General features: G+C 44.2%; 1 protein-coding gene across 1 annotated transcript in view; it reads right to left on the reverse strand.

Moving 5' to 3' along the window:
• LTBP2 (latent transforming growth factor beta binding protein 2) overlaps positions 1 to 18,562 on the reverse strand; it is a 204,309-nt gene that overhangs the window by 24,969 nt on the left and 160,778 nt on the right. The window contains exons 12-17 of the mRNA XM_069092220.1: positions 16,275 to 16,487; positions 13,703 to 13,722; positions 10,541 to 10,580; positions 10,213 to 10,323; positions 6,663 to 6,791; positions 5,741 to 5,869 (exon numbers count right to left, since the gene is read on the reverse strand). Of these exons, the coding sequence (XP_068948321.1) occupies positions 5,741 to 5,869; positions 6,663 to 6,791; positions 10,213 to 10,323; positions 10,541 to 10,580; positions 13,703 to 13,722; positions 16,275 to 16,487 (642 nt within the window). The remainder of the gene's footprint in view (positions 1 to 5,740; positions 5,870 to 6,662; positions 6,792 to 10,212; positions 10,324 to 10,540; positions 10,581 to 13,702; positions 13,723 to 16,274; positions 16,488 to 18,562) is intronic.

Here is an 18,562-nt window from a genome sequence, read left to right on the forward strand (position 1 = left end):
TTGTTGAGTTTTTCCAGTCCTGTGGGACTCTTACTGTGCCCTTTTGGGGTTTTGGCAAAGGTACTGGAGTGTTTTGTAATTTCTTCCTCCAGCTCATTTTACAGATGAGGAAACTGAGGCAAACAGGGTGAAGTGACTTGCTGAGGGTCACACAGTTAGTAAGTATGACCTTAAGATTACTTTAAATATCCCAGTCTGACACACCATATTCAAAGGCCCCTTCTGGTTTTCTATCTATGATAGAAATATCCTATGATAGATATGATATGATCCTGGGTTCTCTCTACAGAACTGTCATCCTCTCCTACTGGGTCAGGGACTCAACCCATCATAGGACTGAGTGTCATAGGAAATGAATGTCAACTCACAAGTGCAGATATCTTCAACAAAGTTAACTGGGGACTGAAAACACCCAGTTATGCATATAGGGATGGTGCAGCCAAGTGTAGATTCACATGTGGGAATGAGAAAGGTCCATTGTAACGCTGAAGTTGGAGACAAGGATCACTTTTCTTTTGTGTAGCAGGGGACTCCCTGTTTTTTGTTTGTTTGTTTTTGCTTTTTGGAGGGGAGAGGGTAGGGCAATTGGGGTTAAGTGATTTGCTCAAGGTCATACAGCTAGTGTGTCAAGTGTCTGAGGTCAGATTTGAACTCAAGTCCTCCTGACTCCAGGGCCAGTGCTCTATTCACTTCGCAACCTAGCTGCCCCTGGGGACGCCCTGTTTAGACATTTGTGGGCTATAGCTGAATTTATGGGATTAATGAGGTGCTTTATATGGGTATATCTCACTTTAAACAAAGTAACTTCGTATAAATCTGGCTTTTTTAGATAAATAGTAGTAATAGCTAGAATTTATATATAAGTGCATTTAGGCTTTGCAAAGTACTTTACAAATATAGGGTATCCCAAAAATCCTAGTGCCATCTCAAGCTATTAAGATGACCCAACAGATAAATAGACTAACTTAAAACAAGGCCCCTTTTCTAAGAAAAAAAATTAAAGAAAAAACCATACAACTATAACTAGCACATTACTATACCAGTAGATGTGTGATACAGAAATCAAACTCAGTTCTTCCTTTGCCCAAGTCCAACACTCTATCCATCAGACCACTTAAGGAATGATTGCTCATTTATATACAAAAGAAGGCTCCACCCTAATATTTCTTCAATAGAGTCAGGAGGACCTGAGTAAAAATTTGACCTCAGACACTTGACACACTTACTAGCTGTGTGACTTTGGGCAAGTCATTTAACCCCAAATGCCTTGCCTTCCCCCCTCCAAAAAAAATATTTCTTCACATATCCATCTGCTCTAGCTAATATATGATGCTATTCAGTTTACATACAACTTTACACACATTGAGGTGTGACTCTCAATGGCATGTAGGTAAATTTATTTTTATTTTATTTTTTTGCTTTTTGGAGGGCAACTGGGGTTAAGTGACTTGGCCAAGGTCACACAGCTAGTTTTTGTGTTAAGTGTCTGAGGCTACATTTGAACTCAGGTCCTCCTGACTCCAGGGCTGGTGCTCTATGTACTGCGCCACCTAGCTGCCCCAATGTTGGTAAATTTTTAACAACCAGGCTCTCTAGGAAAAATATGTGTGTGTGTGTGTGTGTGTGTGTGTGTGTGTGTGTGTATATATATTTAATTTTAAAGTGTATTTTTAATATATATTTCCCCATGGCCCACTTTTAAGTTTAATCAGCATCATTACCATTTACTCCATCACTTTTACGTCTAGGCAATCAACAAAACAATAAATCAAGCCCTGATTTGTAGTGTCTGCCAATTTCTGAGGTGAAAATGCTCGTGTTGAAAATTTAACAAAAAAGGAGAATTGGCTTTAGCACACCCCTGGGTGTGAGGCACTAGCTTGCATCTTAGCACGGGGGACTGGCACATAGTAAGTATTTAATGAATGCTTATTGATTTAACTAGATGCCAAGACACTGAACAGGCTCAATCCCATGTGTTTGGGGAAATCTGTCAGCACTCCCTCATCAGCATAGAGCCCAGGAGAATCACTCCTCAGCCTGGGCAGGTCTATTGCTGTCTGTATTCCTCTGATTAATGTATCCCCATCTGGATCACCCTTTCAGCCCCAACCCACTCCTGGCAGGGGGAGAAGTCCCTACAGGGGAATGTGTGACTATAAGAGGCAGGCATAAGTCAAGTTGGCTATAGTCGATGAGGCTGAGTCTGGATGTAATTGAAACAAGGCCCAACTATTACATCCTATCAGGTCAGAACAAATTCATTCCCAGCTCCCCCATCATCAGTAATTCGTGACTCTCCCTCACCCCACACAGGCCTGGGACACTTTCCCCGCAGCCCTGGAATCTGGAGATAATTAGAAGGCTGTGGGATAGCAATTTACCATTTGGGAGCAGGGAGCTCAAAAGCATGGAATTGATGTAGGTAAACATAGGCTTAGGGCACAGGACATCGGGGACTCCCCAAACTTCTTCTGGTAGACAGAAGATACACAAGAGTTTCCAATGACATTGGGCATTGAGACTGAGAAGGGCTCTGGCTTGTATGACCTGTTGGCAGCAAAGGGTAAGGGGATGCATAATTATCTGTCTCAAGTTTGTAATGGGATAAGTGGAGTGTGGTAGGAGAAAGAATATAATCCAAAGAGTGAACCCTAGGGGAAAATCAGAGCCTCTATCACCCTTCTCCCATAGGGAATCAGGATCATTATATCTAGGATGGAAGTTCTTAGCCTAGGGCTCATGAATATGTATGTTAAAAAAATACATTTTTATAACAGTTTTATTCATTTACTGTACAATCCTATGTATTTTATTTTATGTATTTTAAAACATTATTCTGAGATTCATAGGCTTTACCAGACTGCCAAAGATGGTCTCAAATGCTTCCTAGATGTGCAATCTCTCTTTGCCTCAGTTTCTCCAACCATAAAATGGAAGTAACAATAGCACCTACCTCACAAGGTTATTGGGAGGATCAAATGAGATAATATTTGTAAAAAACAACAATAGCACTTAGCACAGTGTCTTTAGCACTTCAGAAATGTTTTTTTTTTAGAGCACTGGCCCTGGAGTCTAGAGGACCTGAGTTCAAATATGACCTTAGACACTTGACATTTACTACCTGTGTGACCTTGGGCAAGTCACTTAACCCCCATTGCCTTGCCTTCTCCCCTCAAAAAAACAAAACATATGTTTATTGCCTGCCCTTCCCCAAGAGGGTCCTTGACACACAAAAAAGTTAAGAATCTCTTATCCAGATATTCCCTATTACCTCCAGCATAAAGCATAAAACTTTGTTTGACTTGTAAAACCCCTCACAATCAGGCCCCTTGCATCTTATTTCCCTTTGTTCTACAATTATTTCCACATCCTCTATAATCTAGGCATTTTCACAGGCTGTCCTCTCAATGCCTAGAATGCTCTCCCTTCTCCCCTTCAACTCATGGCTTCCTGATTCAAGACTCAAGTTATCTCTCATCTTCTATAGGCCTTCTCCCACACCTACTCTCTTAACGCCCATTTACACTGTCCATAAGCCACATGTACACAGTTGTTTGTAGTCTGGTACTCCCAGTAACACATGAGCTCCTTGAAGGCAAAAACTTCACTGGACTTTGTTTTTTGTTCTTTTTGGGGGGGAAGGGGAGAAGGAAAGGGCAATCAGGTTTAAGTGACTTGCCGAGGGTCACACAGCTACTAAGCATCTGAGGCTGGATTTGAACTCAGGTCCTTCTGCCTTCTGGATCGTGCTCTATCTGCTTTGCCACCCGGCTATCCTAAGGACTGGACTTTTTGCTTTCTTTGTATCCCCAGCACTTAGCATCATGACTGGCAGATAGTATGCACTTAAATCTTCGTTAACTGACCTCGGGAACCACCTGGTCCAATCTCTTCACTTGAAGAATGAGGAGTCTGAACCCAGAGAAAGTTAAATGACTTGTATAAAGGCAGAAAAAACTGTCAGAGATGGAATTTGGACTCAGGCCCTCTGTCTTCAGAATCAGTCCACTGTACCACATAGCCTAGTTCTTAATGATCACAGTTGGAAAGTGAACGAGAACATTGGCAATCATCAAGCTTTTTATTGACAGTGTTATGGTTTGGTATCCTTACAAGAGGTAGCCATGTTTCAAAAGGGTATTCTTCGAGGCAGAAAAGTCTTCAGAGCCTCCCCCATCCAACAAATGACACCATCTAGGTGGCCTCCTGTTCCACTTACTATTAAAGCCTTTCCAACCACTGCCTCACATCATAGCTGGGCAGAAGCCAGGAGCCTCAGGGAGGATTGGCCAGAACTGGACCTAGTCAATTTAGCCCTATCCTGTCTCAGGCTTGTGCATTCATGCCCACTAGTCTTACTAATGAGTCAAGAAATAGCCAAAAGAGCAGAAAAATTACGGGGAGGGTGTCATTGCTATGTATGGGGATTGAACACTGAGGTCACTGGAGCAGGGAGAGATTAACGGGAATTTCATTGTTTGTCCTTGAGGGCACTCATGTTTCCCTGGACACTAGCTTTGTGATTGTTGGAGAAGGCTCTCCATCTGGGGAAGGAGCCAAGCCCCCACCGGGAAAAGTAATAACTGTGAACTCCTGCCCTGGGGCCATGACTATTGACAGCCAAAGTCACACACTCTAGGATTAACTGAGCAGTGGAATCCATTTTCCTTGCCAACCCTGGGAAGGCCAATCACAGCCACAAGAGCCACCCTCAGTGGCCCCCACCTCAACCTACAGAGCATTCAGGCCCATAGCTAGCACAAATACCAATTTCAGGAATAATGACAATTGACATTTATATATAGCACTTTAGGTTTTACAAAGTGCTCTGCAAACATTATCTCATTTAGAAAATATACTTGTAATGAGGCTTTGCAAAAAGGTATAGCCTTTGTCATCAAGTGCATGGTTTGGAAAATATGGTCACGGTAACAACTGAGCAAAAAGTCAGCATGACACCCCTTCTTTGTCACCTTATTTTGGTCGGTTTGTCCCTGAGTGTTCTGTGGTGAGGTTATTATCCTCCCTCTTCCACCTCTAACCTTCTCTACCTCCCCATCCTCATAACCAATAATCAAGTAAGAGGATCCTAGCTTGTTCTTGTCATGGAAAAAATAGATTAGATTCTTGTAGCCCAAAATTAAAGTCTGGGGAAACCTTGACCACTAGAATTGTTTGTTTGTTGTTTTAATCTTGAATCTCTGACCTTGAGCTTCTTCTGAGTTACCAGAGGTATCCCAAAGAAAATTGGTGGCATTATTTGGCAAGAGAGTTTTTAAATACTTCATTGAGCACTTCAAACTATAGTTATTGGTTACAGGACTGTCATTCATGTGTTCATTCATTAGTTCCCTCATTCAGTAATACATTGATTAGAGATGAGGAAACTGAAGCCAAATGATTTGCCCAAGGTCACACATGGAATAAGTAGCCCAGATAGGATTTGAATCCAGGATCAGCTGTGTGACCCTCGGCAAGTTACTTAACTCTGTGTGCCCCAGTTTCCTCATCTGTAAAATGAGCTGGAGAAGGAAACAGCAAACCACTCCAGTATCTTTGCCAAGAAAACCCAAAACAGGGTCATGAAGAGTTCGGCACCACTGAAATGACTGAAAACAACAACTTCAGATCCCAACAATGGACTTATTCTTCTCTACCTCCACACAAATCAAGGGCTCTGACCTGGGAGGGATGAGGCAAAGATGGGACCCAGGAGGAGTAGAAGACCTTCCCTTACCTTGGCACTCCTGAGTGGCCCCAGAAGTGATCAGCACATAGCCAGGGTAACAAAAGCAGGAGTAAGAGCCCACCCTGTTGATGCATCGTCCTTTTCCTTTGCAGGGGTCGCTGAGACACTCATTCTCATCTGAGCAGACAGGATGGGAGGACAGACACATATGTTATCTACTCCTGACTTTATTCTGACTTCCCACCTCCCATTGCCTATGCCTGGCTCCGGGCATTTTCACTGGCATTTCCTGTCCTTGGAATTCTTCCCTTCCTCATCTCTACATCTTGGCTTCCTTCAAGTTCCAGCTAAAATACCACCTATTATATATAGAAAGCCTTTCTTAATTTCAATACCTTCTCTTTTGATTATTTTCAATTTCTCTTCCACATACCTTGTTTGTTCATAGTTTTTTGCATGTTGTCTCCCCTATTTGAATGTCAGCTCCTAGAGAGCAGGGACTGTCTTTTGCCTTTCTTTGTGCCCCCAATGCTTACCTAGTTCTGTGCCTGGCAGATGGTAAGCCTTTAATAAATGTTTATTGACTGACTTGTTTCAGATACCTATTGAATATCTGGAGCTGAATGTACCATAGACATCTCAAACTCACTATGTCTAAAACCAAATTTGTTATCTTTTCCCCCAAACCCTCTCTTCTTCCTAATTTCCTTATTGCTGACATGAGTACCATGGGCTAGCCTCAGAGCCCTCTTATCACCTTAACACTATATTTAGTCACTACTCAGAGACTAGTTTTTCTGGCTAGAAAATGTCCCATCACTTATCACAGGGCTATTTCCCCCTACCCCCAAATATCCCATGCCTGCAACATTGCCTCTGGGATGCTGGGGGTTTGACACCATCCCCCTCCCTTCTCATTCCCTCTCCTTCCCCAGACTCATCCTCCATTTCTTGGGGACTATTGGAATACCTATACAGTAGGTCTGACTAGGATGTAGTTGGTAACCAGGGTTGCAGACACAGCTGTATCTTCCTAGAAGGTTCACACAAGTTCCTGGGCCACAGATATCGTCAGCCAGGGCAGCACATCTGTCACTTTCTGTATAAAACCAAAGCAGAGTTTACAGAGGGCTTAGGGAAGGAGCCAAGAGAAGCAGAGACCTGTCTCTCCCCCTGGCTATGACGCCTCCAATAGGACTCCATATCCAGGGGACCCAGGAAGGTGAAACAAAGAAATGCCTAGTCCCTACCCCCCTCCCCATTCCAGTGGCCTTATCATTCATTCCCTTTATAGTCATGACAACCCAGGACCACTGTCCAAATCCTAACTCAGATACTTTTGACCTGAGGCAGGTTATCTAACCTCTCTCAACCTGTTTTTCTCATCTGTAAAATGAGACAGTTGGACTTGATGCTTCTAATGTCCTTTCCAGTTCTAAATCTAGGATGCTCTGACCCTCTCTTCTAAGCTCCAGACTTCCATCACTAGGGCTGGCTCTATCATGTAAATTTCCCTTGACCCAGAGCCCACAAAAATCTTTCCTAATGTTCGCCTCCCTAGAAAAGCTTCCTCTATCTGGAGAAACTTCTTTGAAGCACCCTTGGGTAACCTGTGTCCTCTTTATTCCATTCCTCAGCCCCTAAACATCAATGCTGACCTCTTCCATAATTCTCAATGCAGTCACTCCTCAAGGTCCAAATTTCCCCACTCCTGAACATAATAATTTATATTTATTTGTATATATTTTTGTTTTTCATAGTACTTTCTTGTGAGATTCTCACAAAAATCCAGTGAGACTGGTAAATGAGGCCTTATTATTTCCATTTTAACAGATGAGAGGACCAAAGTCTAGTCAAACAGAAAGTGAAAGAAGTGTTTATTTAGTAGTCATTTTCAATCATATCTCATCAATCATATATCAATCATCAATCATATATTTCATGACCCCTTTTGAGGTTTTCTTGGCAAATATACTGGAGTGGTTTGCCATTTCCTTCTCTAGTTCATTTCACAGATAAGGAAACTGAGGCAAAAAAACAGAGTTGAGTGATTTGTCCAGGGTCACATATCTAGGAAGTGTTCAAGGCTGGATTTGAACTCATGAAGACCCCTCTTCCTGACTCCAGGACTGGCATTATATTCACTGTGACATCTAGCTGCCCTAAAAAAGGGTAGAACTATAGCCTAGATCTCCTGACAAACAGTGTAGAATTCATTTTACTATGATCTGCTGTCTGCAGGGCCTGTTTTATAGCAAATACACTCATGGTTTTCCCCAATACTTTCCCCAACCCCCAACCTGACATAAACTCCCTTTATAGGCCTGAAATAGCAGAACACTGAAGTTTTATGTCCAATCCTCTTTCTAGTTCTATTTTGATTTCTGGAAATGCCCATCTTATTTGGTGTTTGCTAAGTTGAAAAAAAAATTTTAAGTCAGTAGAATAGAAACTGGCTTATAGACAATGTGATCACAGGCTATTTTGCATGGTGACCCTACCTACTAAGCTGGCCTCCAGAGGTCAAGTCAGTTTGTCCAATAACATCTAAGCTGCAGCAGCACAGAAGTTTACTAGGATTCCCCAGCAAAATCCTAACACTCAGAGATGCTTGGCATAGAGTCAGGGGTGGGGAGGTCAGGCAGGATACACTGACTCAAAGGAAGTTACCACCAGCTTTGTCTCACATGGTAAAGTTGAGTGGGAGGGGCAGGTTGGCTGATGAGTATGGTCTGGAACTAAATCTCATCCCTGCAAGTGTCCTGAGGACCAGATACAATGATCCTTCTCTATGTCGCTCAGCTTGCTACCCAAACCAGTCAGACTGAGGAGCAGGAAAAAGGGCATGATGTATGGCACTCTAGTGAAGGAATCATCACCAGGAACAGTGTGAAGAATTGGAGCTGTGGGGGAAGCAGACCCCAAAGCATTATCAAGGGGAGGAGGCCCAGCTAGAGACTTAAAGCCTGGGCTCTTCAGGGCCCGAGTGAGAGAGGGCAAAGACATTCCATGCACTGACAGAATGAGCTAGCAATGAGACTCTCTCCTGCTGTGCACGAGGGAACACCTTCTCCCTCCTACCCTAGTGAGAATCTTCAAAGGGCAGGCAGGTTGATGTGGGACTTCCAATCTTAACATGTATAAGCAGGTTATATCTGTATATGGTTATAATCTTAACTCTGGCAGCATGTTATAGTTGACCACTGGACTTGGAGTTAGGAAGACAGGTTCGCATCCCACCTTAGATATTTACTAGCTGGGTAACTCTGGACAAATCACTTAATTTCTCTGTGCCATTGTTTCCTCATCTGTAAAATGAGGGGTTTGTCCCTTCTAGTTCTAAATCTACAATGCAATTCTCTTTTCAATACACCATTCTGTTTCCTTAAGGGAAGAGAAGCAACTCAACAAGGAACATAGAATCAGAACATCTGGCCCCCAAGTAGGTAGAAAGAAGGTAGGGAAGAAGGGAAGAGAAGATGTCAGGAGGGTCAAGGTCGGATCACAGGTGAGGATCTGTGGGGAGGAGGAGAAAGGACCAGCTTCTAGAGGGAAGGAGAGTTAATTCTAAGACAAGGCTAAAGGAAAAGGAAATGTGAAGGAAAGCTAAGGGAGGGACCAGAGAAGGCCAGGCCCATAGAAAAGAGAGAAAATGGGGAGTGGGGGGAGGATGAAAGGGGAACCTGGACATGGCAAGAGTAAGACAGTGCTATGCGCGCGCACGCTCACATGTGCTTGCATGTTATAAGAGCACCATGACAACATTAGACATCTCTGTTCGAACCAAGCTCCAAACAAAAAGCTATTGAGTAAAGCACATTCCAGAGACAGGTAGATTGCCAAGGTTTTCCCCCTTCCCTTTCCCAAACCCTCCTCGGGTCATTACAGACCAGGCCCTAGAAGCCCAGAGGGAGAGAAAAGTGCAGACTCTCAGACAGTTAAGCAACCTTGAGACAACAGAACCACTATTCTCCCCAGTAAACAAGCTCTCTTCAGGGCCACAAAGCTGGAGTGGCTGCCAGTAAGGTCAGATGACTCAACGTTCACTGCAGCAGGAATCGAGCCAGGCTTCCCAAGGGGACTTACTTATCCCCCTTCTCTGGGAATTTCTCCTAATATCCCTGGGGAGATTCTATGATGCCCCTTCCCCACAGGCATCCAAGGGAAGCTATAATCCCCTGCCCTCTCCCCCATCAAAGAGATTTCTGCTTTCCCCTCCCTGTTCATCCCCCAATCCCTCACTCAACACCCTGGAGCTGACTAAAGACACCAGATGTGAATGCTGTATCCCTAAGGGAGATCCCATGTTTTTTTCATTATTGAGCCAGGAATCCTGAAGGCCTGGAGAGAGGAAAGGAAAAGACTCTTCCAAACCCTCAGAGAGGTCAGTGAAGACTGTCAGATTCTTCTACCAGGTTTCAGGATGCAGGTGCTTTTGCTTCTAGAAAAGAGCTCTGGGCTTTGACCTCTGAGTCAGACAGTCCCAAGTTGCTGTTTTCACAGAGGGCCCAGACATGTACCTTTGCTCAGTGTTAAGGCCACATTGAAGATAGATGTGTCTTCCTCCTCTTCCTGAGGCTCTGGAGTCACCTGCCCAAGAAGTGGTGTAGATGGCGTTGCTATGGAGGGTGCTGTGGAGGAAAGAGGGAACCTTGGGATGAGGCTTGGTTTCTAGCCCTTTCAGGTTCCTGAGGGGTTCAGATGCTCACCACAGAATTGACAGTCACCTTCTTCCCCATCCTTTTGTCCACTGTTCTTGAGCCCCCCAAAGCTTCCCGAAAGGGTTCATGTTTCAGGCTAGTTTGGTTTTATTTCTTCCCTCTGTTTCACCAGGAGGTATTTACTTACCCAGGCTCCAGGCTGGCACAGAGTCAGAAGTTGCAGTGATCTGTGGGGTTCAAGTTGAAAGATGAGCAGAGATCAGTCCTGGCATTTCTATGATGGGGCTGGGTGCAGGGGGAGCAGATTTCAGAAGGATTTCTCTGTCACCATCAAGAAACTTTCTTCCTTCTAGCATCCCACTTACCTCCATCCTTTCCCAATCCCTCCCTGGTTAACTCAAAAAAATACACTTGGATAATTCTCACTGAGGCTCCTCTTCAAAACAGCCCAGGCAAAACCTTATTTGTTTCTTCAACTCTTCCCTTCTGCTCTCCTGGGATACCAGTGTATCCATTGTACAGACAAGGAACTGGAGATACAGGGAAGCAAATTAACTTTTTTCTAAGTGCCAGAGAAAGTCAGTGGGGCAAACAGGAGCACAGGCCAACCTCACCTTTCTTTCTGTACCACACATCCCTTAGTGAATGACAACCTCATTAGCCCAAAAGTAATGTGAGTACTCTTTTCTACTGAAGAAAATGCAGTTCTCACTTCTTAACCAACTACCCAGCCCAAGTAAACTCTGGAGAAAAAAGATATTGGTCTAGGGTACCTGGTATCTTCTAGAAAGATCATAAAATCATAACATTATAATTAAGGGGGACCTTGGAAGTTATCTAATCTAATTCTCTAATTTTGCAGGCTCAGAGGTTAAGTGACCTACTCAAGGTCACAGATATTAAGTGGCAAGAGGTAGGATTCAAACCCAAGGCCTCTGGGTACAAATCCAATACTCTCTCCATTATACCAAGATGCACTCCTAGGAAAAGAGAAGAGAGTCCCAGTAAGGAAACCTGAATTTGAAGCTGACCCACTATATGGAGAGAGAAGACAGTGGAAGGACACCTGCAATATAAATAACAATGTAGGAAGAGCGGGCATCAGATGGTGAAGAAAAGCAAGGAGGGAGGCAGAGAAAGCCATAACCACAGCAAAGAGAGGAAATGGTAGAGTGGGAGTGGGCAAAGGATGAAAGGGGGATCTAGGCATAGCAGGGGTGAGATGGTTGAGTTCCGTTTTTGAGAGAACTTGACAGTAGAAATATGGGGGAGGGGAAGGGAGGGTGCCAGAGTAAGGGTGTGGATTCGGAGGAAAGTATTCAGAGGTCACTAAGGAGAGGCCATAAGACCATTAAAGGAACAGTACTTTAGCCAGATTGGAGGTCAGGAAGAAGCAAAAAAGGAGTTTCAAATATAAATAATACAGCTTCGTGTTTCAGAGATAACATCCTTGGAAGATGTACTAAGCTCTTACAAGTAAATTCCTGATGGGAGGAATCTCCCTCCACAGTGAGGGGAATCTGAAGCTCTTTTTTTTTTTTAAAGCAATTGGGGTTAAGTAATTTGCTCAAGGTTACATGGCCAGTTATTTCTGGGTGTGGTGCTGAGTATCTGAGCCTGGAATCGATTCCAGGTCATCCCAACTCTGGGGCCGGTGCTCTTACTCACTGTGCTACCTGGCTGCCCTGAAGGTCTTTTTTTAAAAAGGCAATTAGGGTTAAGTGACTTGCCCAGGGTCACACACCTAGTCTAAAGCTGGATTTGAACTCAGGGTCCTCCTGACTCCAGGGCCTGTGCTCTATTCATTGCACTGCCTAGCTGCCCCTGGAAGCTAAAGTTCTTAAACAAGTTAAAGGCAGGGCCGAGGTATCCCTACTTCACGTTTCTGCTTTCAGTAACAAATAGGGACAGGAATACTAAGTCAGCAGTGAGGATGAGGGAGATGTAGAAAGGATGTCTACAGAATGAATCAAGAATGGGTTCCCTAAGTTGTAGTTAGGTAGCTCAGTAGAGTACCAGTCCTGGAGTTTGAGGGATCTGAGTTCAAAACCAACTTCAGATACTTCTAGCTTTGTGACCCTGGACAAGTCACTTAACCCCAATCGCCTCTCAAAAAAAAAAAAAAGGAATGGGTTCCCTAGGCATGTTCTACCCATGCCAAGATCAAGGAAGGCTCTTGTAGACCTTCAGGTTCAATGCTTGACACCTGGGGTGGGAGCATAAATGGATGTGATGCTAGTTCTTTTTAGGATAGCAATCCTTCCCCCTCCTCCTTCCTTTTAGAGCTAAGCCCATCCCATCCCCAAGAATCAACTCCATCCCATTTCTTAATTTCTCCAAATAAGAATAGGGACTAGAGCTGTGATTTCATTGACATAAGGAATGCCCAGATGAAGGAAATCACTTTACTGATGAAGGTCAGCACTTGCTCTGCAATTTATAGTCTTAGAGTCGCCTAGAGGTTAAGTGACTTGTCCTGGGTTATACAGCCAGTAGGAATCAAAGAGACGGGACTTAAACACAGGTCTCCCTAACTTCAAGGTTAGTTCTCCATCAATTACATACCACTATGATGACATGTAAATGCTACCTAGAAACACGTAGAAACACCTAGCAAGCACAGACCCAACCATGTCATCCTCAACAAACTGCAACGGCTTCCTGTCGCCTCCAGCATCAAATACAAAATCCTGTTTGGCATTCAATGCCCTTCAGAACCTAGACCCCTCCTACCTTTCCAGTCTTCTTTTTTTTTTTTTTTTTAAAGCATTCGGGGTTAATAAATTGCTCAAGGTTACACGGCCAGTTATTTTTGGGTGTGGTGCTGAGTATCTGAGCCCGGATTTGATCCAGGTCATCCCGACACTGGAGCCGCTGCTCTTACTCGCTGAGCCACCTGGCTGCCCCTCCTTTCCAGTCTTCTTATACCTTACCCCTCACCCCACGAATTCTTCAATCCAGTAACACTGGCTTCCTGGCTATTTCATGAACCAGATGTCCCATCTTTCAACTCCAGGTATTTTCTTTGGCTCTCCCCTTTCCTAGAATGCTCTGCCTCCTCGCTTCTCTTGTCTATCTTTCATTTAAATCCCTCCTAAAATCCTATCTCCTACAGGAAGTCCTTCCCAACTCATCCTACTCTAGCACCCACTCTCTCATAATTATTTCCCACTTATCACATATATGTATTTTTGGTAAGGTGTCTCCCCCATCAGATCGTGAGTTCCTAGGGCAGGGACTATCTTTTGCTTCTTTTTGCATCTCCAGAGTTTAGCACAGTGCCTGAATGTGTATGTCCTCCCACCTCCCTAACTCCAAATGACCCAAACTTCCCCGCTGGGAGAATTACCTGGCCATCCTCTGAGTCACCTGTAAAGGGAAAGATGAGTGTCAGTGCAGGGAGAAGTGATCTGGGCTCCTACCTCACTTCCTGACCTGTTCTCCCAACCCTTTCCTCCTATGTCACTAAGTATCTACTAATAATTAGATAAATAATAAATAAATAAATAATAGAAGAGCCTTTATTGGCTCTTCTACCCCATTCATCTTTTATTCCATCTCTCTACTTCCCTTTGCTGCTAAATTTCTTTTAAAACTCTCTATTAACTCTGATGGATATGATGACTGTCCATGATTTTAGGGGACTGAGGAGAAAGCATGTTATCTGCCTCCTGACAGAGAAGTGATAAAATCGTGCAGTACCAGATACATATTTTTTTGGACATAGCCAATTCAAGAATATGTTTTGCTTGACTATGCATATTTTTCTTTTCTTTTCTCTTCAGTTGAGAAGAGAAGTGGGAGAGAAAAAGGAGTTAGGAGTAGGGTTCCCATCTCCAAAATGAGAAGAGAACAGACGAGAAGAAATTGCAGACAAGCAGATCAGCTTTAAAAGTTACATGATGAATTTAATCTATGTTTTAAAAAGAAAAGCAAGTCCTACATAAAAGAGATCCATAGTTTTATGTACAAGCCCTCTCCACCCTGCTTCCTCTTCTACAGAAAGTCTATGGTTCATTTTATTGGGTATTTCGTCTTTTAATTTTTAAATTTAATTTTATTTAAGTTTTTTTCCCAAAGTTTCTAGGGGCAGCTAGGTGGTGCAGTGAATAGAGCACCGGCATGTAGTCAGGAGGACCGGAGTTCAAATGTGACCTCAGACACTAGACACTAAACTAGCTGTGTGACCTTGGGCAAGTCACTTAATCCCCATTGCCTTGCCTTCCCCCCTCAAAAAAGTTTCTAATTATCTGCTTAATCATTTATTTAATTTGAAAGTTTAAAATTAAAAGATGTCTATTTCCAATGCTTCCATTTTCTCTCCTCAACCTTTTGCAACTTAACTTCAGCAATGACCTACTTTCTAAAAGCCAATGATCTTTTTGTTGTGTTTTGTCCTTGACTTTGTGGGAAATTCGGCAGTTTTTGACCCTGTTGACCACTCCTTACTATTAGATATTCTCTCTTCCCTTTGCTTCAAAGCTGCTTTTATCCTTTGCTTTGGTCTCCTTCCCTAGCTCCTCAGCCTTTCCCTAACCTCCAAAAGGAAAGAAGATATGGAAGATTATGTTGACTCTGTGACCCATTGTTCTCAGCCCCACTTGTCAATCAGGCTTGGGGAAAGTGGAAGTCTAGCCAGCTTTTATATATTGCCTGCAATTTGGCATGTATCGGTGAAGTTCTTATCCTTACTAGTTAGACAGAACGTACCTGCTACCATGGAGAGGAGATGAGACGAAATGGCCCATTGCCTTCTGCTGACATGGACCCATTCAAATTGTCTTTGCCTTATTTCGATAAAATTTGGCTCTGCCTTGAATCCCTTGCTGATCTCCAGGGATCAACCCTTCAGCACGTTGCTACTTTGAACTCTTTTAATTCTCTTTTCCTGAGTTTTGCCTCATTAATCAGGTAGAAAGCCCAAACAATGAATTTTTCTTTTAACAGAGATACATACCTATCTACCTCTCCTAGATGTCTAACCTGCCTGCCCTGGTTTCTCTTAACTTCAAGAAGGTCTTAACTCAGGTCCTGTCTAACTGGATTTTAAAGAATTACCTTCTCCCTAGTCCAGACACCTATTTGGTCATTCCAGATCAGTTGCTTGCCTGCATATCTAGCATGACTATACCTCTCCCAATGACACTGGTTTCAGCCTTCTCCAAGACCCACCAGACCAAAATTCCCTGGTGTCAGAAGTAACCTTCCATCAGAAACTCCAGGACCCTATCTACAGAGTCCTAGAGCTCAGACTTTTTTTTTGGGGGGGAGGGGAAAGGCAATGCAATTGGGGTTAAGTGATTTTCCCCAGGTCACACAGCTAGTAAGTGCATCAAGTGTCTGAGGCCCCATTTGAACTCAGGTCTTCCTGACTCCAGGGCTGGTGGTCTGTTCACTTCACCACCTAGCTGCCCCTCAGATTTTGTTTTTAGGGCAATCAATACTATACTCTGGCTCCATGTCCAAGAAAAAAGAACAGAAGCATCATTTAGACTCCCAAGGGCTAGAGACATGATCCAGCTGTTTGGCAAATGTAGCAGCAGCCAGCTCTGGGAAATTCACTACCTGGCATGCTTTACAGGATTGGCAAGATTTGGAGACATGGCAACATTGAAAGTACTCTCCTTGGTGTGGCTGGAACTAGAAAGAAGACAGTGAGGGCCTGCTGCAGAGCTTTTCCATCTTCCCTAGGACATGGCCAGATCCAGCCTTAGGGTGGGAAAGAAGGAAACTAAACAACCTCTTCAAGGAGTCTGGGTGAATTCCCACAAAGGCTAGATTTCCTAGAGAGGGGACACTGATCTTCCCGTCTTATTCTACAGTTAGAATTTGGACCTAAGGAAGTGCCCTGATGCCTGTGAGGACTAAGTAATCCAGGGGATCCTGCCCCCAGACCCCTTTAGCATCTGGTCCCACCATACCTTTGGCAGATGTGGGCATAGCTTCAGACTGGCTGGCTGTCATTTCCCGAAGGGGTTGCCTCCTGGCTGGCCAGGTGAGAGTCTTGTTTCTCTCCCCATGCTTTTCCAAACTTCTGGCCAGCTCTTCTTCCTCTGCTTTCCTCATGGACAGGCGGATATCTGAGCTGGAATAAGTGTAACCGTGGCCTGCAGGACAGATCTCCCGGAAACTCTCTGTAAGATAAGAGGTCTGTGACAGATTTGAGAAGGGCCACCCTTCAATTTCCATCCCATCTACATTCATGGATCACCTACTATATGCAAAGTATTTGTGGAATAAAAGCCCACTCCTTGACTTCAGCAGGTAAGGCTTGCCCACACTTTCATTAAGCAGTTGGCCAAAGGGAGAAACCACTTTATTGACTTCAGCAGATAAGACTTGCCCACATTTTTATTAAGCTGTTAATCAAAGGGGGAAGTGGTTTCTATCTGCACAAAGAAACAAACCATCTTATTTACATCTGTGGAAAGGAAGACAAAACATTGCATATGAGAAGGCTTAGTATATCTACAAGGTCTTGTTAGTTTTAAAACTCTAGCAGTTACTGAAATGCGGGCAAGGACTGACAGGTTGCCTAAGGGTCATTTAGATTGGACTGTCCTTAAAAGCGGGACAACATCTTCTTGGGCATAGAAGTACATATGATTTATGGGAAGAGGGGGAGAAAACAGTGCAGAGATAAGTGCTTGCTTCAAACTACAGGAAAAGGAAATTTTAAAATAGGTTGTAGCTAAGCTGGCTTTTACAAAGGGAAGGGGGAAGGAAGAAGGGGAAAGAAAAGAAAGAGGTAAAAAGGAAAAGAAGAAAAAGAAGGGATTGAAATGCCCATGGCCTCATATACTAAGCCCCTGTATGTAACAAGTTTGGAAAATTACTGAATTCTTCCTGAACTCGTATGTGCTTAACCAGGAGCCCCTCTCTTGTGAGAAACAGACCTGGCCATACTTCCTGATAAGATGTCAGAATGATCCTGGACCTCTGGGTCTCACAATAAATCAGGGTAAGGACTATACAACTGTCCAGACCAAGGCCTGGCTACAACGGATGTGCTTATTTACCATTGTCAGACTAACTTTACTTCCCACAAGACTAATTTTGTTTCCCACACTTATTTTTGGCAGTTTTTTACTTTAAATATTCCCCCTTTCCCAATGGTCAGGGCAGCTCTCCTAAGGTTTCCTTGGGAGACTGTTGCTGGCCAGCTCAATAAACTGATGCTCAGAACAATTGGCATGGCTTAGGTCATTTCACTGGAGGCCTCAGCGAGGTCAGCCTTTGGCTGCTTTCTCTGTGATCAAGCCACCCATCCCACGGTATGGTCTGGGTATCGGGAGTCAGATGGGAGGTGCCCCCAAAATCACTTTTGTTTCAGCCCCTCTGATTCTAGCTACCTAAGGCAGCCAGGTGTTGTGGATTAAACCCATTTTTTTTTCCTCTGCCTGAGCATCCTGTTTTCTTTTTTTCTCCCCTCCGAGCAAGGGCCAATCGCCCTGTTCGACTCTCGGAGGAGGAAAGAAGTCCTCTGGAAGGCAGCCGTGGAGGCCAGGTCTCAAGGGTAGCAACGGGTTTGGGCCATCTATTGAAGGACTTTGAGAGCCTGGGAAGACTCCCAGCCAGTGCCATGAGGTCTCGTGGCAGTGGCTTGTGAGTCCTGCTGGGGAGGGGGATTGGATCTGAGTGTGGCTGGTGAGTACTCTATGGGGTAAGTGTAGCTGTCCGCACACCCTCACCGCCCTCAGTGGGACGCTGCTAAAGGCATTTCTCTTTGCCCTGTCGGGACTGGGGTGGGGACCAGGAGGGCTGCTTCCCAAAATTCCTAGGGGACAGCTGCTGAGAGACGTTCCTCAGCCCCAGGGATCTTGGGTCGTGTGCGGACCAGTCCATCACAAGTGGAGGCAGTGACATTTGTCTGTCTGTGTGGGCCCTTTTATGTAAGTGTGGATGGAAATGAGTGTGAATGAGTAAGGGTTTAAACTGCAGCTGGACTGCTGGATATTTCTTTGGAATGCTGTTATCTGTTTCCCTCCTCCTCCCTTCCCCTGCTGCTAAATGGAGGGAAACAGATAACAGCATTCCAAAGAAATATCCAGCAGTCCAGCTGCAGTTTAAACCCTTACTCATTCACACTCATTTCCATCCACACTTACATAAAAGGGCCCACACAGACAGACAAATGTCACTGCCTCCACTTGTGATGGACTGGTCCGCACACGACCCAAGATCCCTGGGGCTGAGGAACGTCTCTCAG

Source organism: Petaurus breviceps, unplaced genomic scaffold, assembly GCF_028583685.1.
Source record: "Petaurus breviceps papuanus isolate PSGF00001 unplaced genomic scaffold, PetGlider_PUasm1.0 189, whole genome shotgun sequence".
Lineage (NCBI taxonomy): Eukaryota > Metazoa > Chordata > Mammalia > Diprotodontia > Petauridae > Petaurus > Petaurus breviceps.